The sequence below is a fragment of the Gadus chalcogrammus genome, chromosome 19 (assembly GCF_026213295.1).
Source record: "Gadus chalcogrammus isolate NIFS_2021 chromosome 19, NIFS_Gcha_1.0, whole genome shotgun sequence".
Lineage (NCBI taxonomy): Eukaryota > Metazoa > Chordata > Actinopteri > Gadiformes > Gadidae > Gadus > Gadus chalcogrammus.
Window position 1 is genome coordinate 12,804,015 of NC_079430.1, and position 19,941 is coordinate 12,823,955.

Here is a 19,941-nt window from a genome sequence, read left to right on the forward strand (position 1 = left end):
CTGCCGCTATGCATCGACGCGTCGCTAGCACACACTTAGCGTCCCTCCGAGAGAAGGCTCCCGGATATAGAGCGGTTCGCCGGCAATTTATTCCTATGGAGCAGTTCACTCGCCGATATTAGACTTCAGTGGCTGTGCTATTTGCTTTATACAACTGTTAAAATTGTGGCAAATGACTTCCACACACACACACACTAGTAAAAAAATACGGGTTGTATTCTTTGACACTTTCCACTTCAAGGCGCGGAGGGTATACTTTCACAAGAACATTGGCGTCATAGCAGTTAGGTATAAGCCTCCGTTATACAACAGTTAGGAACCAATCAGATCGCTGGATTCAGGCCCCCCGTTGTATAAATCTATATAATCTATATATATCTATATACATTCTAAATTATGTAAAATAATGGATAAATGTGACCCCAACATGTTAGGTGGTGTTACAGTACATTCTGAATGCTCTCGGATGGTATCAGCCTGATAATTATATATATATATATATATATATAAAAAAAAATATCAGGCTGATACCATAACTTGATTAAACACCTTTTAAGGAGAGAGTCCTACTGGATAAAGAGCATTTAGCTAAACTTTCTTTGAGGTTCCCCCTTTTAATAGTTCTTTTTTTCTCTGAAGCACTTTGAGATTCTTGAATATAAAGTGCATTATAAATAAAATGTATCATTATTATTATAAATGAACACAAATAAACACAGTGGAACCCAATGGCCTCAATGAATTACAGGATTTTAGTTACATTTTTGTGAAAGTTTAAATCTTCTGGTGTTTGAGCATCAACATTTGCACATTGTTATTTATGATATGTGAGCCTGATATTTAAGTGTTGCCTATCCTTGTGAAAGCTTAAACGTATATGCTTTAATTTGAACATTGTTATTGATACGTGAACCTTGGATGCATAATATGTGAACATTTTTATTTGTGATGTGTGCCCCTTGGACTGTATTGTATGTGAGCTTGGAGTGTTGATTTGGTGGTGTCTCGCACTAATTGGTGAGGTCATGTGACCCTGTAAATCATCAAATCACCTGTCGTGTCATGAATTTGAAGAGTGAACCTGATGAAGCAACAGCGAAACGCGTCGTTCACAAAATAAATCTGCTTATCAGCTTATACCAGTGTACGGTGATTTTACACTTCTTTGACTTGATATAATATTGTTGACTGCACATCACCAGCACCTTAGGATCAAAATACTGTGCACAGGGACTTTGTTCTTTTTAATAGGGGGATTATCACTCTACGTCACTCCCCGTTCTACGCGCATTGGCAGAAAGAGACGAGAGCGACAAGAGCCGCAATCATGTCTTGTTGTGCGGTTGGTTGCACAAACCCTTTTAATAAGACTGATTAATAACCATGCCATTCGTTTTAATGGGAATTGCGACGGTCTATACTTTCAACATAAAGTGTACACATTTATAATTCATATTTATAATTTGTCCCAGCCTTTATACCACAGATACTATAGGGTCTATAGCATATAACCCCATTTTCTGATTACAGTTTAATTTAACCGTAAGCTGAAAAAATCGCTGATTAACACCAGCACTGCAAATTAACCACACAGAGATAACCATGGCAACCGGTCAAACCAATATTATTTTTGCCATCTTTCTGCACGCGCATCCGCCGTGTTGATAAACAAATAATCGCCCCTTCAGCCTGATAACTGGGGCACTCCATCTTGTTTCTCTCCATCTGGTTTCTCCCCTACTTGTTTCTCCCCTTCTAGTATCTCCCCTTCTTGTGTCTCCCTTTCTAGTTTCTCTCCTCCTTGTTTCACCCCTTCTAGTTTCTTCGATTCAAATGTCACCCTTTCTACTTCATCTCCTTCTTGTTTCTCCCCTTCTTGTTTCTCTCCTTCTAGTTTATCCTCTTCTGGTTTCTCCCCTTCCCGTCTCTCTCCTTCTGGTTTCTCCCTTTCTGGTTCCCCTTCTTGTTTTTCTCCATCTAGTTCCTCCCCTTCTTGTACCTCCCCTTCTTGTCTCTCCCCTTCTTGTCTCTCCCCTTCTTGTCTCTCTCCGTCTTGTCTCTCTCCTTCTTGTTCCTCCCCCTCTCCCCCTCCCTGGGTCTGGGTGGGCTCTCTCCGGTACAGCAGCATGTAGGCTGTCCTGCTGGGAGCATCACAGCGTTGGTCTCATCATGTTATCATTGTTATTAATATTAATATGTTCACATATTAAATCATAACAGCGCGTTGAGAAGCATACCTGCTGTGACCGCCGTACGTCTCCTTCACAGCCTCCCAGGAAACCTGGAGGTTCAGGGGCAGGAAACCATCAAATACAGCAATAAAACCCCTTATTGGTTCTTATACAACAGTTAGTTCAGACCAAGTAATTTGATGGACAAGAGGCATTCCATGAGTGCTGATATAGAGTATAACAGCACTGGGACCTTTAACTATACATGTATCACTTCGCTTTACAGGTGTTCTGAACCGTTAATGTTATGTGAAGCTAGTGTGTTTATGTGTTGCTTGGCAACAGTTCAGTCCGTGGCACTTGCGGATCTATTTGTTTTATACACCAAAAAATCATAATCTGTTGTTGCTTATTACTGTTAACTAATAATATGTATAAAAGCAATATCGAACTTGAGGTCGTGCTGTTGTACTGAATATCAGCACGGCTTTGATTATCTTTGGCACTCGGCCTGCGGCCTCGTACCTCCGACCGAATCACAGCCGTGCTGAGATTCTGTGCAACAGCACTTCCTCTCGTGTGATATTGTTTAATAATATTTGTGGACCTTCTAACACAGTGGAGATGGGCAGGAAGGTGTTTGGAAAGAGACGTGCATTGTGGTAACCACACTAGTCTGTTGACACATCAATTTCCATTCCTTCTTTTTCCATTCTTCTTTTTGTCCAACGCTAATATCCTGTTTCACTTGGATATCCTGTTTCTTAAGGTACATATCTGAACGCCATTTCACATTCACTGAAGATCAGTGGGAGATCTTGGGTTTCTCTTTTGCCACTGGAACCAACAAACAGAGCTGCAGAATAATGACTCACGGGTCCAACATGGTTGTCGTCTGCGTAGAACCAGCTAGAGCCTGTTGTCGACCGGACGAAGGCGGTGTAGTGTCCGAACATCGCAGACCCGGAGTGGACGATCACCGCGAACAAGCTGTACTTTGTGCTCTCATTCTGAAAAACAAAGCCCATGCTGGGAATGAGAATGGACACATATCATTGAAATAAATTAAGGATGGATGGAAACAGACCTGATATTATCTATCAATTATGGGGTGGATTTCAAAAGACAAAGAGTAATGGCTAATCAACATCACACCTCACCTTCAATATTGTAAACCCCATATATTTTAATAAAAAAGCACACCTTTTGGAAGTCCTTTGAAAACACATCTTGGCTGCAAATGTCCTGGAAATCCAAAGACTCTTGGAATTCCACAGAGCAGTCAAGTTTCTGCAACCAGCCGGAGTCAGAGTAACGAAACCTCTGCAGCTGCACGCACAAAATGGTGGGCAGGGAGAGGATCCTGTGTCCCTGTGGAACGGAACAGAAAGAAGGGTCTTTAGGCTGGAACGGTTCTCCATGACACGACAGAAGGGTCTACGAGTCTGCGACTCAATTGACCTACTTAGACTAGGTTCTGCACTGGGCACAGAGACCACTAACCTGTCCAGACCGGTTCTGCACTGGGCAGAGAGACCACTAACCGGTTTAGACCGGGTTCTTGGCACAGAGAACATTAACCTGTTTAGACCGGGTCCAGGGCACAGAGACCACTAACGTGTTTAAAAGGGGTCCAGGTTTTGCAATGGGCACAGAGACCACTAACGTGTTTAAGGGGGTCCGGGTTTTGCAATGGGCACAGAGACCACTAACGTGTTTAAAGGGGGTCCGGGTTTTGCACTGGTCGCAGAAGCAGTTGTCGATGCCACTCAACTCCTGTAGCTCAAAGAAGGACGCCAGGCAGTCTTTCTGAAACCCACGGAAACAACATTTCAGCTGATTGGTGTAGGGATTCAGAAGAAGTACGGGGCATGCTAATAATCATGTGTCGTTATGTGTAGCCTGATGGAAAGAAGTAGATACATGGACGTGTATCTACTTCTAGGTCCTGCACTACATATCCATATATCTACATATGGATAAATGTAGATATATGGATGTAGATACTGTATATGGAAATAGATATGTTGATGGATGTAGACACATGGATGTAGATATATGGATGGATATAGATGGACAAATAGGTAGAGAGACGGTGGTATCGATCTGTGTCTGGGACTCACCAGAGTGTTGTTCTGATGTCTTATGTGCAGCGGCAGACTGAGCAGGTAGCTGGAGCCGGGCAGGAACTGGTTGGAGGAGCACTCCACACACTGGTGGTGGAGCTCCACAGACAGCCGGTACAGACTCTGGATCTCCAGGGCCTGCAGTTCAGGGGGGCGTACAGGTGAGGGGGGGGGTGGACAGGTGAGGGGGGGGCGTACAGGTGAGGGGGGGGCGGACAGGTGAGGTGGGGCGGACAGGTGAGGGGGGGGCGTACAGGTGAGGGTGGGGCGGACAGGTGAGGTGGGGCGGACAGGTGAGGTGGGCCTGCAGGTCAGGGGGGCGTACTACTGTAATTTAGACATAGAACAGCATATGATAGAAAAGACCAGTATAGTATAACAGTGTAGCTAAACTGTGGGTAATTCGAGTGATGATTGTAAACTGTTAAAATATATTAGTTATCACACCATCATGATCTGTGAGATTCTGGATTCTTGCTCATGGATATCATCTTCAGAATCTTTATTGGTGTGTGCAGTATGATTTAAGTAAGGATCTCTACAGATGTGATCTGTATGAATAATGAAACACCAACCAAGGCTTTGTCATCCATCTGCTGCTGGATGAAGTTCAGGACCGCCAGGAAGACCTCGTCTGCATCATGCTGTACGTTCACTGCAGCACCAGAAAAAACGGACGCAGCATCGTCATCATCAACACCACCACCCTCTTCCTCATCACCATCTATCTCATCACCTCCATCATCCTCAACGTACGTTTCATATCTCTACTATACTCTATAGTGTGTGGGGGGCCCTCACATTGGATGTGTTGTCGGTCCAGACATCGGAGGAAGTCCTTGTGGGGGGCCCGGCAGGATGGGTCTCTGATGGCCCCCAGGACCCCCTTCAGATGGACTGGCACGTTATCCAGGGCATCCTCACGCACAGACGACGAATCCCACCTTGGAGTATGGGACATTCCAGTCATTTTCTGAATCATATGAAGACTTACGGCCGAGTTAGAAGATGGAATATGCACGCGTCTCATCCGGATCGTGACGCGTGTTCAATCCGGTGGTCTTACCTGTCGAGCAGGAACTTTAGCTCCGGCGTGGCGATGAAGGACTGGAGCAGAGCGTTGACGCAGCAGGTCAGCCCATAGTTCTCCAGACCTCTCCACCATGAGGAACGACGTTCTGGGGACATCAAGTAGTTCTCCGGACCTCTCGAGCCTGAGGAGCGACGGTCTGGGGACACCCTGTAGTTCTCCTGACCTCCCCAGCCTGAGTAACGAGGTTCTGACACTGAGTTCGAGTCCCACGCAGAGTATTAAATGGGGCTGCAATTAATTTACCTTTAGGGCGTTTAGCAGACGCTTTTATCCAAAGCGATTTACATATATTGCGTACATTTGTCAGAAGAAAGATAACCAACATATCTGTTTGTATATTATTGTTTGTTTCTTCTGGCAAATTCAATCCAACTTTTAAAGTAGGCAAGGTAAAATGTCATACTTCGTTATTTGATCAAAGCTAAAACTATAAATAATCGCAGGAGTGAACTGACAGATTCTGATCTATTTAATCATACGCCTACCTGTTGAAAAGTAATTCCTCGAAAAATATGGCCCCATGAAGCCGTCGCAGGGAAAACTTCCTCTAGACATCTCTTATCAGCTCCTCGGGTCGAATGTTTACGAGAACAGCTGACAACCCTCAGGGTGACGAGACCGAAAAATGAGGCTCAACGGTTCAGTTTCGTTTTCAGCGTCACCGGAGAAACGAAATGTATTCGCTCATGTATTACCGGTTAACAACCACCAGGTGAACTGGTGTCTCACAGGGTGAACTGGTGTCTCCCCCCAGGTGAACTGGTGTCACACCACAGGATCAGTTTGACCAGGTAAGTTGTAGGACCACAAACGTTTGAACACACATATGAAATATTACTTTATTAAAAAACACAAGAGACATTTCTTTCTCTCATTTCACAGACAGACAAGACCTTACTCTGAACCTAAAAGACTTCCACCAAATTAAAAAAAGTATATAGAAATATAGTTTGTTCTTCTCATCGTCTTTCTCTGGAGGGCAACCAGCACCTCACTCACACATGTTTAACAGAACAGAGAATCAAAGACAGTTTTCTGCTCTACAGAGTCCTCTCATCGGAGTTAGGCGGAATACTGCTGTTTAAACATCACGCTCCACATCTGTTTCAACAGCTGGATGAGTTTGGAGATCCAGAGGTAGGAAGAAGGAAGTGCTGTAGAGAAGGAAAACATAAGGGGGAAAACGACTCATTATATTTGTATTGAAAGGCTAGTGCATAAAATGTTGCAGCATCTAGGGGTGAGACGGCAGAATGCAACCAACTGAATTACAAAGTGTCAGAATAACAGAGAAATTAATCTTAAAGGTGTGTTTTGAGAGATGTTTTGAATGATAGGAGTGAGGGAGAGGAGGGAGGGAGGGAACTGACCTGGGTTCATCCTCACCACCAGGATGTAGACGATGACCAGAGCCATGAACAGTCTGCGCAGAGGAACCCACCCAGCCCTGCTCAGAGACAGGCTTCTGCACAAGAGTCGCAGCATCGCTCGTAGTTTGTCCATCAGGGCTCCTGTACGCCGCAACACACCCAGAAAAGGTACTCTCTGACTAAGATACTAAAATCATGGCTGATTTAAATCTTGACAACATCAACAATTAACCTGTGTCCATAACATATCTGGCCAAATCCTCTAAGGAGCAGGTATGGGTTAGTGCAACTTGATTAGGGTTGATATCGGATTAAAGGGTGTGGTCGCTGGGGATCGAACCCAGAACCTTTCAGCAGGAAGAAACAAACTAAACTCTGAAGTGCGATTAATGTTAAAGGATTTCAACTTTTTATTTTTCTCTTTTTGTATTTTTAAAACAGAAGAACTGAAGTTTGTGGATACTTATAAAGCAGTGACAATTTAAATCCTTCACTCATGCGAAGCGTGGGATGAGACAGAAGTCATTTTCCTAACCTCCAGGGGGCGAGGCGGGCACAGGGACACCCTGGCTCGGGCTGCGACGGGAGCCATCCGGCGTCTCCTGGCCCTGGGCTTCCTTCTCCGTCACCACCTCCAGGGCCAGCTGCCTCTGGTCCTCGCTGAACGCCCGGCCGCCCACCTCGCCCAGGACCAGCCGCCGCGCGTCGTCCGTGCGCCCGAGGGGCAGCAGCACGCACAGGAGGTACAGCTCCGCCACCGTCCTGTAGGGGCCCGGCCCGGCGCCCGCGGGGCAGAGCAGCCAGGCGCCGGCGGCCTCCTGCACCGCCGCCTCCTGGCCCACTTTAGAGTAGAGGAGGATGCTGTCCGGCAGACGGGGAGGAATCGAACACAGTGAAAAACAAAGAAAACACGACAACTTTAAGGTCGTACAAAAACCGAAACCACTGCAGAGATCTCCTACCACATCTGCATGATCTGGGCCGGGATCTCCTCCGGTCGCTCGTACTGGCGGAGGACCCAAGGGAGGGCCGCGGGCCACTGGTCGAGCTCTGCCAGGGCCTGGACCCCCAGGATACACAGACCCTCCTTCACCTCCGCCCCCCTGCGGGGACGCCTCGATTAGAACATGCTTTAGTACAACGGGACTTAGAGGTCAAACTGCATGCCATTAAGGAGACGGTATGGTTATGATGGCATCTTGCTCAGATGCCTACAGGTCACCTAAGGACGCTGGAGATTGAATCCGATATCTAAGTTAGTCAAACACCCCAGACTATCCTGCCCCCAATGGAAGGTGGAAGACGAGACCCTCCCCTGTCTCCATGGTGACGGACTGCTTGTCCTACCTGCTGTGTTCCTGTTCGTTGTCCTCCAGAAGAGCCAGGCCTTTCTCACATAAACCAAACGAAGTCTGGAAGTCCCGGTGGACGATGAACTGCTCTGCAGCCGCGTCCAGCAGCTCCATTCCCATCTGAGTCCCACCTGAACCCAGCGGGGGGCTCTGGACCCAGCGCCGGGGGACCTCAGTCCCACCTGGACCGAGCGAGGGGCTCTGGACCCAGCGGGGGGGGACCTGAGACCCACCTGGTGAACAGCTTCTCTGTTCAGCCGGTGAAGTTAAAGCGTCGCTTCTCATGGCTTCTTCTGCCATTTTCTTCTTACTTAACTCTTTAATAATAATGATTTACTTCCCAGGGGTCATTATTCCCTTATTTGGATGTTCACGTATACAATTAAAAATAAAAACATTACCCTCAGACCTCCATATGTTCTCAACTTCTTTATGTTTACAATCCTTCCGTCTTCCGGGTTGCCAGTCGGTCGTAGCCAATCAGCTGCGACCGAGTAACAGGCTGGAACCACGGGGACAGCCAATCAGCGCCATCCTTATTGGAACGTGCGTCATCAGTCGTTCCTGTGGTAAACACGTGTAACGTGTGAAGTTGGTCCTGCGGTGTTCTTGGCGTTCTAATTTTGTTTTTGGTGAGTTAGAGCTGATTGTTATGGCTGGTTTGGGTATTTTTGTGACTATGTCTTTATTTAACTGTGTGTTAAATGTGTAACGGCTCGAGATAAACGGAATAAACCGCAGCTACAGGTTAGCCTGTGATGGCTAACGAGCTATTCTGGTGTCTGATCGACATATGCATAAATATTAAAGTAGGTTGATAATAAACCGATCATGGATCAGTGAAACCACATTTGACATAAATGTGAAGGTTTTTAAAGTTATGTAACGTTGGCCCACACGTGTCTCCTGACCACACGTTTTCCCTCATGTTGTTGCAGACGAGTTAAGGAAGATGGCGAAGAGCCTGAGGAGCAAATGGAAGAGGAAGATGCGGGCGGAGAAAAGGAAGAAGAACGAGCCGAAAGAGCTGGCCCGGTTAAAGAAGGCCCTGGCGACGGACGGGAAGGTCGCGATTGACGACGTGATGGACGGCATCCAGGAGATCGCCACCTTGGTGCCAGCCGCCAAACTCACGGAGAAGAAAGTGGACGGAGAGGTTGACGGTGAGTCAGTGTGTGTGTGTGTGTGTGAGAAAGAGAGATCCAGATCATGTTGACAGCCCAGTTCAATATACACCCCTATGACGGGGTACTCTCTACCAGTCTCCCTTGTTATTACTGTGCTGTGATTTCTACAATGAGACTGACTTTCGCATCTAATCTGTTTTTGAAGAAAATCGGGGATTCACACAAGTGTTTGCATTTAAGCATCTCCCCATGCTTGAATGGCATGCCACGGCGGCTGGCATCATTAAGTATTGTATTACTACCATCAGCTGGACTGACTCCTTAGCTCATCTATTCCTTCATTGCTGTGTGAAAAGGCAAAAGCACGATGTCTCCCAGAACGTAGCTGCATTTGGGAATAGTGAAAATCACTAGCGGTGCCTGAAAGGTTATCCCAGTAATTTACCGGGGCTGTTATGGTTTCATGAGGTCTGTTTGTTTTCCTGTGTATCCTGGATGTATCCTTGCTTAGGGATCACAATCTAAAGGGATTCTCTGTGCATGTTCTTCTAGATGGGAAGATGGACTTGGACGGGAAGCGCTGCAAGAAGACCCACCTGGACGAGAACGGCCAGTACCCCACCTGGATGAACCAGCGGCAGGCCAAGAAGCTCAAGGGCAAGCGGCACGCCAAGAAGGGCGGGAAGTTCAAGAACAAGAAAGGCATGGCGTGGTGATCGGGATAGACCCGAAGGACATTGGCTCTGCCTCCACATGCTGGGATTACAGTCCTGGAATGATGTGCCTGGGTGTATGAACACGGATGGACATGTGGATGATCATCCTATTCAAAGCAGAGAACACGTTTCTGTTCATGTTGTCTTCTTCAGAAATGTTCAAGGACCTTGTGATCACCAGAACATGTCAGACTAAACAGATGTTCCCAGGTGGGCGACTGTAAGCCCCTCTATATTCTTTATGGGTATTCAGTAAAATGGACCCTGTACCTTTTTTTAATATGCTGTTTTACAGCTTTGTTTCCCCCACATTCAGTCACTGGGCTGACGGCGATACATAAATGGGAATAAAAAATCATTTGTATACAAATTGTCAAAGTTTTTATTAGTTTGGCTGGGATTTAACAAAAGTGTTGCACCGTATTCCTAATTAATAAATATTTATTTCCATTGAGATTTTATTTAATTACTACTCCCTTCCCTAAACACAGTATTACTCAAATACCGAGCACACAAGCTCTACTCAGTATTATTGGAGTGGTCTTCTCCCGCCTCCAGGAAGTCACTTTTTCAATACTGTCACTTAAGTTAAAAAATAATTTGAATTGCATATAATAAAACGTGTCCCCTAACTGCTAGGCTAAAAGTAAAGATGCTACTCAATTTCTCAAGCTCCATTGAAAAAGAAGCTCAACGAGCTTCCCTCAAAGACTAGTCTGAATGAAAGCCATGGGAAAAAGCAACAGCGCAGGCTTAAGGCTGTTATTGTTCCACGTCGACGCAACGCAAGGGGGTTTATGGACCCATTCAACCTAGGGCGGACTCCCTATGTCCACCGCAAGGGCCTGACGTGTGCCTCCCAAAATTTTTTAATCTTGAGTTGAGGCGACGTAGCAAGAGCTGTAATTGTAAAAAAAAAAAAACGGACGCAGAAAGAAAATCGGTTCACGGCTGCGTCGAAGTGTCTGCATGTTCATTGCGTTGACGTGGAACCATAACTGATCCTTTCGATTTCCTGAGAATAACTTCAAATTTAAAAGAATGGTGAGTGGCGTCTAGCCCCGCCCTCATGGGACCAGCTGGACGTAGGCGGCGGGGAACAGTCCGCTGCGGCCCCCCCTCTGCCCCCGCCACCAGCCCTCGTCCACCATCTCGATGTGGGTGATGATGTCATCCTCCTCGAAAGCGATCTCGTCTTCAGCGTCTGGAATGATTCATGTTGCATGTTATATCATATTGTTACAGAACATGGCTGCCTTGAAATGATCCATTAATTATGGCAACATTTTATACACCTACCCTAGTTGCGCTAGTGTAGGTGTATAAAATGTTGTCTTATCGTCAGCTGAAAGAATCTGGGTTTGATCCCCAATGTACCCTACAGTCCAAACAACATAACAACGACCCAGAACCTCGCGCTCCTCTCCAATGGCCCCGTGAGGAGGAGGAGGCCTCTACGTACCTCCCTCGTAGCTGTACAGAGCCCTCGCTGTCTGGCCGCACGTCAGGTCTTCGTGTCCCTTGTCTGAATCTGGGAGACGCCACAGTAGGTTTAGTGTCTGCTCGCTACGTCCTAGCCAGGGGCCATGCTCTGGCCAGGGGCCCGGGTCCGAGCAAGGGTCCATGCCATGGCCAGGGACCCCAGTATAAGCCAGGGGCCATGTTCTGGCCAGGGGTCCCAGTCCCAGCCAGGGGCCCCATTCTGCTTCCACCCACACATCGTTTAGCTCAATCAACTTCTGCTACATTATTGATGTGAGGGTGAAGTGGTTTAAATACTTTTCTGCAATTTTCTGCATCTGCACATTGAAATTCCATTGGGCCCACGCCTAATGGCACGTTTCCACCGGCGGGTGAGGGTCGGTTCAGTATGCAAAGGTGCGGCACGGTTCGCGTGTTACGGACTGAGCCGAGATAAGCCGTACTCATATCGCAGTACTCCTCCGTTGGGGTACTGTTGAGACGTCTGAAAGGGTGGCAACAAGTTCGAGCTACAGACGCCGTCCGTTGATTGGAGAGATAATAACAAATGAACACAGGGAGATAATAACAAATGAACACAGTACCCTCAAGGTACTTCTGGACAACAGCGAAAGCTTAGTTTATTGAAGAAAATGTCGCGCAATAGTCTGATGTCCTTCTTTGACGTCCTACATTGTTGCTCTTTGTTCATTTTGTGGTTTTCTTCTTTTTCCTTGGATTTATTAGCTGGCCACACTGTGTCGGGCAGCTAGGAGGTCACGATGCTTATGTAGCTGTCGCTGCTATCGCCATCCGGTTTAAACTCCGATGAAAATCGGTGCGCTGTCGGCGATGGAAACGCGAGCCGTAACTGAGCTGGACTATACCGCACCTTCACTCTTGGGCTGAGGCGTGCTGGGCCAAAGCATACCCACCGGTGGAAATGGGCCACGCCTCAGTGTTGATTGGGCCATGCCTTAGTGTTGATTGGGCCAAGCCTTAGTGTTGATTGGGCCACGCCTTAGTGTTGATTGGGCCATGCCTTAGTGTTGATTGGGCCATGCCTTAGTGTTGATTGGTCCACGCCTTAGTGTTGATTGGGCCAAGCCTTAGTGTTGATTGGGCCATGCCTTAGTGTTGATTGGGCCAAGCCTTAGTGTTGATTAGGCCATGCCTTAGTGTTGATTGGGCCATGTCTATGTGTTGATTGGGCCACGCCTTAGTGTTGATTGAACCACTCACCTGTAGCTGGATGCAGGGATTCCACATCCTCATAGTCTCCTTCCTCTATCTCTTCCTGCGGAACAGGAAGAGGTTGACCATAACCCAGGAAGTCCTCCGAGCGTGTGGTTAAATTTGGCGGCTCGTCGTACAACGGCTCTTCCTGTTCCACAGGAAGAGGTGGGCCGCAATCCAGGAAGTCCTCAGAGCGTGTGGGTAAAGATGGCGGCTCGTCGTACAACGGCTCTTCCTGGTAGCAGAACGAGAACACGATTGGTTAGGATGACCACTTCCTCATGTTGCCATGGAGCCCACGTTGGTGAAAAAGTAGAACTTTTAGAATATCACAATAGAAGTATGCAACATACACAATACAACTTTGTATTGTTTGTACTTAATGGCTTGCTATTTTATATGATATTTTTTTATATTCTACTTCCTTGAAACCTTATGTTTCCCTTTTTTACCATGTCATACTTGATACCTTCTTGACAGTTTCTTTAGCATTTTATACTTTTCTCTACCCAAATCAACATTATTTTTCTATAGTCTCAAAATGTGATCCATTGCTGATGGTAAGGTTGATTTTGCCAATAAAGCTCCTTTGAATTGAATTGAACTGAAAGTAGCCTCACCTCTTCAACCTGTTCTCCTGTGGCCCAGCCGCCTGCCGGGGGCTCCATGTCGGGGAAGGGTTGAGGATAACCGGGACACTCCAGCTCCTCCCGGCCGCTCTCCTCCTGAAGTAAAGAACCCCAGGTTTGCATACGCCAGAATCTTCTGTTTGTAGGCCCAAGAGGATGAACAATAAAAACAATAATAAATGCTGTTACCTGCTCTCTGCGTTGGATCTCCTCTCGCTCCCTCTCCTCCTCTCGCTCCCTCTTCACCTCTCGCATCCTCTCCTCCTCTCGCTCCCTCTCCTTCTAAAGGATAAAGCGAAGAAGACTTAAAACCTTTGAATGGTCCTCCAGATGTTCTTCGGATGAAGAGGAATGGCTTCTTTCACAGGTGTTGCGTCGACGTTACCCGTTGCCTGCCTTGAGTCTCCTCTCGCTCCCTCTGCTCCCTCTCCTCCTCTCGCTCCCTCTCCTCCTCTCGCTCCCTCTCCTCCTCTCTGTCCGTCTCCACCTAACAGATGAAAGATGTCACACGATAGAAGGTTGGTGGACCAAATCCTCTAGAGATGCTCCAGAAAAATGAAGGAACGTAATCCGTCCCAGGAGGTTCTGCGTGTCCCGTTGCCTGCTGCCTGCGCCTGGTCTCCTGTTGCTCCTTCTCCTCTCGGGCGCGTCTCCTCTCCCTTTCCTCCTGCACCCTCCTCTTATTGTCCTCCCCGGACGCCTTGGCCATGTCCTCAAAGCGGGACTTCAGTTTGCCGGCGCCGGCGCTGGCGCTGGCTGGGTGCAGACAGTCAGTCAGTCAGTTGGTGGTTATAGATAGATAGATAGATAGATCTAGATCTAGATCTATATAGGTAGCAGGATGGTGTCAAGGGTGTGACTCCTTAAAGCTACAGTAAAAGGTACCGGGTCCGATTCCCAATGTCTGCAGCCTACCTGCTACTGCTCCATAACATGCATCTGAAGGAAATGTGAATGGAAGTATTTCCTAAAAAGCTTTTTATAACCAAATTCGTGCACTTTCTGAACTTTAATTTCCTAAACTGTTCCTCCAGTTCTGTTGTTTGATTGGCAGGACGGTGGTGAGTGACACTTACCAGCCTCCAATGGCTGGGTCTTGGTGTATGCAGAGGAGGGCTGCTCCATGTCAGTGAAGGAAGAGGCGCTCTGGGGGGGTTAGAACACAGAACACAGCCTTTAGTGACACTCTGGAGGGGTTAGAGCACACAACACAGCCTTAGAGGAGGGTTTAGAACACAGAACACAGCTTTTAGTGGAGGGGTTAGAACACAGAACACAGCTTTTAATCAACCCAGTCAGTAATACTCAGGATAGTCCAGTGGTTACGGTGTTCGATTCCCAGTCCGAAGGTTCTCTGTTCGAACCCAACTAACCGAAGCCTACCTGTAGGATCCCTGAGGCCAGACGGCCCCCCCCCCCCCCCCCCCCCCCTCCCCTCTCCATGAGAGCGTCTCAACAGGGCAGCGTACTCACTTTATCCACGCGGTCCGTCTGCACGCCATACCGCCCTCCAAAGCCCTTGGAATAATCTAGAACAAACAACCAGTAGGTCAGTGGCCCCACAGCGGTATACCTGGTTTACACCTGGAGGAACGGAGCTCTGACCCACCTTTCTGGGACTGGTGCTTCTCCGTCTCTCCTTTGTAGTCGTAGCCCATCGCCGCTTTGTCCACGTTGTCCTTGTCGACGCCAAACTTCCCGCCGAAGCCCTTAGCGTAGTCTGGCCCGGGGTGAAAGGTCAACGTGAGGATTCAACATGAGGTGAGTTGGCAGAATTTTCAAATAACCATTGAATAAACTCACATAAGTAAGAGATAAAAACCGAAAAAGGTATGACCCTTGGCCCCACCTCTCTGGGACTGGTGCTTCTCCGTCTCTCCTTTGTAGTCGTATCCCAGCGCGCTACGGTCCACCTTCTCCTTCTCCACTCCGTACTTTCCTCCAAACCCCTTCGAGTGATCTAGCAGCAGACCCAAGACAGGAGCCTTAGAACAGGGCATCTGATCTAGGACTTCTGAAGAAGAATGAACCATCTCCTCTAACATTTACTATCTTCCCCTTCCTCCTTCTGGCACCCCCCCCCCCCCCACCCACCCACCCCAGACCCCTCCCTCACCATTGTTGGGGAACTGATCAGCTCCCTTAGAGAGGATCGTCACCTTAGAGAGGATCCTCTCTAAAGTGACGATCCTCTCTAAGGGAGCTGATCAGCTCCCTTAGAGAGGATCGTCACCTTAGAGAGGATCCTCTCTAAGGTGAACCTTGAGTTAATCTTCCTCTTCAACCCCCACCTGCTGTTTCTTTATCCGAGTCACCGAATCATTTTTCGGATCAAACGTCATAATGCGTAAACACAGAAACGAGGCTAAAGGCGAGAAAAATGGATTTCAGTCTGAATAAAGTAGAACTCAAACCAGAGCAGAATACCTTTCTGAGACGCGTGCTGCTCCACCTTCTCCTTGTGCTCGAACCCAAGGGCGGCCTGCGGAGACAGGAAGTGATGTCAGCATCGCCTCAGCCCGGCCTCACTACGTCCCCCTCACTGTCGTCCCCCCCGCTACCTTGTCCATGCGGTCCTTCTGGACGCCGAACTTTCCTCCAAAGCCTCGCGCCGCGTCGGTTTGAGAGGAGTGGCGCTCCACCTCCGCCACAAAGTCGTGCCCCATGGCCCCCTGGGAAATGAAGCAGGTTTATAATGATGGGCAGAGGATGACTACGGTTCAGTGACCTCGTGTTCAAGCTTTGTAATAATTGTAAACAGCAAAAGGGCTTATGATAGTGGCAATGTCATGAGTTGATCACTGACTCATCAACCCTTGTGAACCATTTGTCCATGTAGTCCCTCGATGTGGAAATGTGGATCAATCAATGATTCAGGGAAAATTCGTAAACTGATGAATCTATCGAAATGATCCTTAGTTAACGTTAAATACGATTGACTTGTCAATCCCAGAAGGGAGCTTTGGGGTGGACATCAGCAGTAACGGAGAGGGGTAAAGGGCTGATCAGGGTCCAACGTTCACGCAAGACAAGGGGGTTACAGACCCGTTGCGTCCTTGCGGAACCTCCTTGCGTCCACCGCAAGGGCCTGACGTGCGCCTCCCAAAAAAATGTTAACCTTCCGTCGAGGCGACGCAGCAGCGAGGGCTGTGATTGGTCCGCTTACTCAAACCCGCCGCAGAACAAAAACAGGTTCACGACTGCGTCGAAGCGTCTGCGTGGTCCTCGGGTTGCGTGAACGTGGGACCATAATCAGCCCTTAAGAGCGATGCCGTCATGAAGGCGTCCCACCTTGTCCATGCGGTCCTTCTCCACGCCGAAGCGGCCCCCGTACCCGTAGGAGGCCTGGGGGGCCGCCGCCTGCTCCTTCTCCCTCCCCCGCTGGTGCTCCATGGACACCGCCTCCCTCAGCTTTGCCACACTGCGAGGGGGGGGGGGGGTCAGGGGGGGGTCAGGGGAATGTCAGAGTGGTGGGGGCTCGCCCAGACAAATCCTCAAATACTATTTAAAAACATATTGGCAGAACAAAGTTTCTCGTCTCGTTTAATAAGTGGATCGGTTTTCTTCTTGAGACACACTTCCTTCGTGGCTTGGTGGTGGCTGATGCAAACTTTGCTCCATATTTTATTTACGTATGCACGGCCTGGTGCGACCTGATTGGTCGACCGGGTCACAGTCATCACCCAGAGCTAGCAGCCATATTAGGAGTGAGTCTCTGCTGCGTCGACTGCACGCGCTCCCCTCCAACTTCCTCTTCCTGTTAAAACTGTGTCAGCAGGCAGCTCTCTCTGGACCGACCGACTCCAGCTGTCTGCTCTGTGGTTCCTGCACACGGTCCGCTGTAGGTACACCTCGGAGGGTGCCGGAGCTCGAGGTGGGGGGATAGCTCACCTGATGTGCTCCGAGTGCCCCGACCCCTCGATGGTCTTTGCCCCCCATCGCTGCTCCTGCTCCGAGACGTCGTTCTGAAACACCCCCCCCAAAACAAAAAGGGGATCTGAACATTGTTTGACAGAACGTTTTTGTCCCCAAGGGATGTGAGCAGCGAAGAATATAAAAGACCAGGGAAGACATTAATAAAGATATTATCGTTTATATGCGTCCTCCTTTGGATGAGGACTTGTCAGCTGGTGGACGGTCCAAGCGTCTGTAGGTCCAGGCGTCTGTCCTTATTTCTGAAGGCTGTTGAGACTCACCTCAAAGTCGGGGTCGGTCTCCCAGTCGTCGGGTTCTGCAGACGCCTTGGCGCTGACATTGTGTCCCGCGGCCGACTTCCACATCTGGGGAACCAGAGCAGACGAAGCTTTGAGACGCAGCAGCAGTCGAACACTCGACAGACTGTGGACATTTTGACCAGAGCTGGTGAAAACACAACTGATGGGGCTTTTGAATATCTACATATTTATATATAATATCATGAACCCACTATTGTAGACATGCATATGCCCGTTGCTCATAACAATAGAAAAATGTTCAACCAGTTTCTGGTATTAGTAAATCACAAGAAGGAAGTTGTTATTTTCAGCAGAGAAGCATTTCCTCATTATGAGGGAAACACCTTACATTTTGAAGTAATGTATAAAATATATTATACTATATGTATACATAGAGGAAAATCTTAAGTCTCATTGAAGGATAAAATTACGCTATAATGAGGTGGTTGAGCTGAGCTGTCAATGTTTAGGTGGGCTAATATTGTATTTCACAAAAGGAATAGGTTCACAGGATACATTTTTTTTACAGTATTATTCCAACTCAATAAGTAGTCCTCGTCATAAATGCTGACTAGTAAATGTACATTCCTTTCATTGATGAAAATAAAGGTTTAAAGTTCATGTCAACGCTGAAAATGACTACTATATGGAAAATAAAGATTGTGTATCTACAAAACTCAGATACAAATATTCTGTAAAACAAAGACAACTTACCTTCAGATTCCGCTTCTAGAGGGTGCGTCAGAAGAGTCGTGACCGCGCGTTAGTGAAGCGTCGTGGCCGCGACGTCCTGCCGATAAGGATATGACATGCACATGCACGAGCATGCCTGAAAACCCCCCCTCTGCGTCCTTTCGGTTAATAAATGACAATCTATAAAGTTACATGCATAGCTTTAACATGAAAACTATTAAATATTCTGGTTTGGCTCTCTTACATCTCTTAAATAACCTTAGTTCACGCCACGGACCTCCCGCTGCTCTGTCCCGTAATCATGAGGGCAGCCGGTCTGAAGTTCACCTTTACACCTAAGTTGGCTGTCTGCCAACTGAGAAGATACTGAACTAAGGAAAACTGATGTTTGAATAAGGTTTTCATGAGGAAACGATGGGTTCAATCTATTATACCAAATTCGACAAAATGTACCAACGCTTTTATCGATAGTCCACTATTCCGTTAGGAAATTCAGCAAGTTTGACTGCAACATTTTCATGATGTTATAAAAAAAATGTCAAACAGTTCGATTGGAATTGTTATCGTTTATTGATTATCGCCCACACCTTAAATTACAAATGACCTTTTCCATTCAAACCACCTCGCATAACTCCTAAACTTTACAGCCCTTGTAAAATTGAAACGGGATAAACGTTTACTGGTGAAGTTGAAACATGAGAACAATAGAGATCGACAATTATACGTTTGATACGTCTTTTCTTTAGTAACTTTCACAAGAACAATGAATCTGAACACATGGGTAACATACAGTAACGAGCGAAACAAATACAACAGAGGCAATAAATTACGCTTTAGCAGTAAGTAGTCTGATTCAACGGAGGTGACAGTAAGGGGGGGGGGGGGGGGGGGTGTACACACTATCACCATTTCAACCCAACCAGACGTTCTCCATCCATCCCAAACCAAAAACATGTTCACCAACGCACAAAGAACAAGGTGGTGGACCTTAAAATGGATGCCAAAACCCAAAAGATAGTGTCATACAAACTGTACATATCTATAACACACCGATATCAAACAGGACAAGGTCAGGGAATCTTTTAATCAGGAAGGAAAGAAGTGTTTGGAATGCATCCTAAAGGAAATTGCAACGTGCTCTTTTCATTTTGCTCATGAGGGGAAGAGGGGAGGGAGATAGGACAGCCGTCCATCCGTCAGTCGACTCTTCATCCTAAAATCTAAGATTCATCCTCGTAAACACTGAACCCCCAACTTACACGTGGACTCAACTATGAATATGAATTAAAAGGCAATGCTAACAAAACATTTATTCCCTTTATGATCCCCGTCATTTATAATATAAACCTCAACACCGCTATCTGCAAGACTCATTGTGTTGATTTATTACAAAAATTGTCCTTAAGTTAAGTATTAATATCCATGACTAGTACTGGAATCAACCCTGTATATAAATCTATATATACTTTGGCTAAAAGATAACGGACGATTACCTGAAGCGTATCAAAAGTGCACCGTTACATCGTAACCCCGCCCAAAAAGTCCTTTAAATACGTCAGTACAGGTGACAGCCGAAAGGGTAGTGTCTTCTACAGGGTCACACAGACAGGGCTGAGAGGTCCCCGGCTCTCGCTTCTCCTCCTCTCCCCCTCTCCCACTCGCTCTCCACCATCCCTCTCCCCCTCTGCTCCTCTCCCCCCTCCCTCTTCCACTCTCCTCCTCTCCCACCCGCTCTCCCCCATCCCTCTCCCAC

At 47.4% G+C, this 19,941-nt stretch overlaps 4 protein-coding genes across 7 annotated transcripts; 1 reads left to right on the top strand and 3 right to left on the bottom strand.

Annotated features, from left to right (window-relative positions):
- Nucleotides 1–323: 323 nt before the first annotated feature.
- LOC130372289 (ubl carboxyl-terminal hydrolase 18-like) lies at nt 324–6,160 on the bottom strand. 2 transcript variants are annotated; one of them, XM_056578237.1, is made up of 10 exons: nt 5,876–6,160; nt 5,364–5,562; nt 5,099–5,241; nt 4,873–4,952; nt 4,295–4,435; nt 3,885–3,980; nt 3,375–3,542; nt 3,047–3,181; nt 2,238–2,281; nt 324–2,138 (listed from the first exon to the last, which is right to left on the bottom strand). In XM_056578237.1, the coding sequence occupies exons 1-10, from the start codon at nt 5,943–5,945 to the stop codon at nt 1,685–1,687; spliced, it is 1,530 nt and encodes a 509-aa protein (XP_056434212.1). In that variant the 5' UTR covers nt 5,946–6,160; the 3' UTR covers nt 324–1,684. The 2 variants fall into 2 exon arrangements, with proteins under 2 accessions (XP_056434212.1, XP_056434211.1); XM_056578236.1 differs by having other exon boundaries at nt 324–2,141.
- Nucleotides 6,161–6,207: 47 nt separating this feature from the next.
- Nucleotides 6,208–8,615, bottom strand: pex26 (peroxisomal biogenesis factor 26). Of its 3 annotated transcripts, XM_056578240.1 has the most exons (6): nt 8,514–8,577; nt 8,108–8,345; nt 7,723–7,875; nt 7,296–7,621; nt 6,761–6,901; nt 6,209–6,544 (listed from the first exon to the last, which is right to left on the bottom strand). In XM_056578240.1, the coding sequence occupies exons 2-6, from the start codon at nt 8,230–8,232 to the stop codon at nt 6,453–6,455; spliced, it is 837 nt and encodes a 278-aa protein (XP_056434215.1). In that variant the 5' UTR covers nt 8,233–8,345; nt 8,514–8,577; the 3' UTR covers nt 6,209–6,452. The 3 variants fall into 3 exon arrangements, with proteins under 3 accessions (XP_056434213.1, XP_056434215.1, XP_056434214.1); XM_056578238.1 differs by having other exon boundaries at nt 6,208–6,544; nt 8,108–8,615; XM_056578239.1 differs by having other exon boundaries at nt 6,210–6,544; nt 7,723–7,863; nt 8,108–8,611.
- A 19-nt stretch (nt 8,616–8,634) lies between these two features.
- On the top strand, nt 8,635–10,325 carry llph (LLP homolog, long-term synaptic facilitation factor). Its single transcript, XM_056578242.1, has 3 exons — nt 8,635–8,744; nt 9,051–9,275; nt 9,792–10,325. The coding sequence occupies exons 2-3, from the start codon at nt 9,065–9,067 to the stop codon at nt 9,953–9,955; spliced, it is 375 nt and encodes a 124-aa protein (XP_056434217.1). The 5' UTR covers nt 8,635–8,744; nt 9,051–9,064; the 3' UTR covers nt 9,956–10,325.
- Nucleotides 9,554–19,844, bottom strand: hcls1 (hematopoietic cell-specific Lyn substrate 1). Its single transcript, XM_056578235.1, has 17 exons — nt 18,210–19,844; nt 17,478–17,561; nt 17,173–17,246; nt 16,573–16,702; nt 15,843–15,953; nt 15,709–15,763; nt 15,131–15,241; nt 14,891–15,001; nt 14,755–14,810; nt 14,358–14,427; nt 13,883–14,037; nt 13,667–13,768; nt 13,471–13,563; nt 13,273–13,377; nt 12,659–12,887; nt 11,418–11,486; nt 9,554–11,159 (listed from the first exon to the last, which is right to left on the bottom strand). Exons 2-17 carry the CDS (start codon nt 17,559–17,561, stop codon nt 11,023–11,025), a joined length of 1,692 nt encoding a protein of 563 aa, XP_056434210.1. The 5' UTR covers nt 18,210–19,844; the 3' UTR covers nt 9,554–11,022.
- Between the last annotated feature and the right edge of the window lie 97 nt (nt 19,845–19,941).

Excerpts from the sequence above, each read along its gene's own strand:
- LOC130372289 (XM_056578236.1), bottom strand. The coding sequence starts at position 5,945 with ATGTCTAGAGGAAGTTTTCCCTGCGACGGCTTCATGGGGCCATATTTT. Across the intron at positions 4,953-5,098 it reads GGACCGACAACACATCCAAT|TGAACGTACAGCATGATGCA; the intron begins GTGAGGGCCCCC and ends CTGGTGCTGCAG. Across the intron at positions 2,142-2,237 it reads ACGTACGGCGGTCACAGCAG|CAGGACAGCCTACATGCTGC; the intron begins GTATGCTTCTCA and ends TGATGCTCCCAG.
- pex26 (XM_056578238.1), bottom strand. The coding sequence starts at position 8,412 with ATGGCAGAAGAAGCCATGAGAAGCGACGCTTTAACTTCACCGGCTGAA. Across the intron at positions 7,876-8,107 it reads AACGAACAGGAACACAGCAG|GCGTCCCCGCAGGGGGGCGG; the intron begins GTAGGACAAGCA and ends GTTCTAATCGAG. Across the intron at positions 6,902-7,295 it reads GCCCGCCTCGCCCCCTGGAG|GAGCCCTGATGGACAAACTA; the intron begins GTTAGGAAAATG and ends TGCGGCGTACAG.
- llph (XM_056578242.1), top strand. The coding sequence starts at position 9,065 with ATGGCGAAGAGCCTGAGGAGCAAATGGAAGAGGAAGATGCGGGCGGAG. Across the intron at positions 9,276-9,791 it reads AGTGGACGGAGAGGTTGACG|ATGGGAAGATGGACTTGGAC; the intron begins GTGAGTCAGTGT and ends ATGTTCTTCTAG.
- hcls1 (XM_056578235.1), bottom strand. The coding sequence starts at position 17,561 with ATGTGGAAGTCGGCCGCGGGACACAATGTCAGCGCCAAGGCGTCTGCA. Across the intron at positions 17,247-17,477 it reads AGACCGACCCCGACTTTGAG|AACGACGTCTCGGAGCAGGA; the intron begins GTGAGTCTCAAC and ends GGGGTGTTTCAG. Across the intron at positions 13,564-13,666 it reads AGACTCAAGGCAGGCAACGG|AAGGAGAGGGAGCGAGAGGA; the intron begins GTAACGTCGACG and ends TTTATCCTTTAG.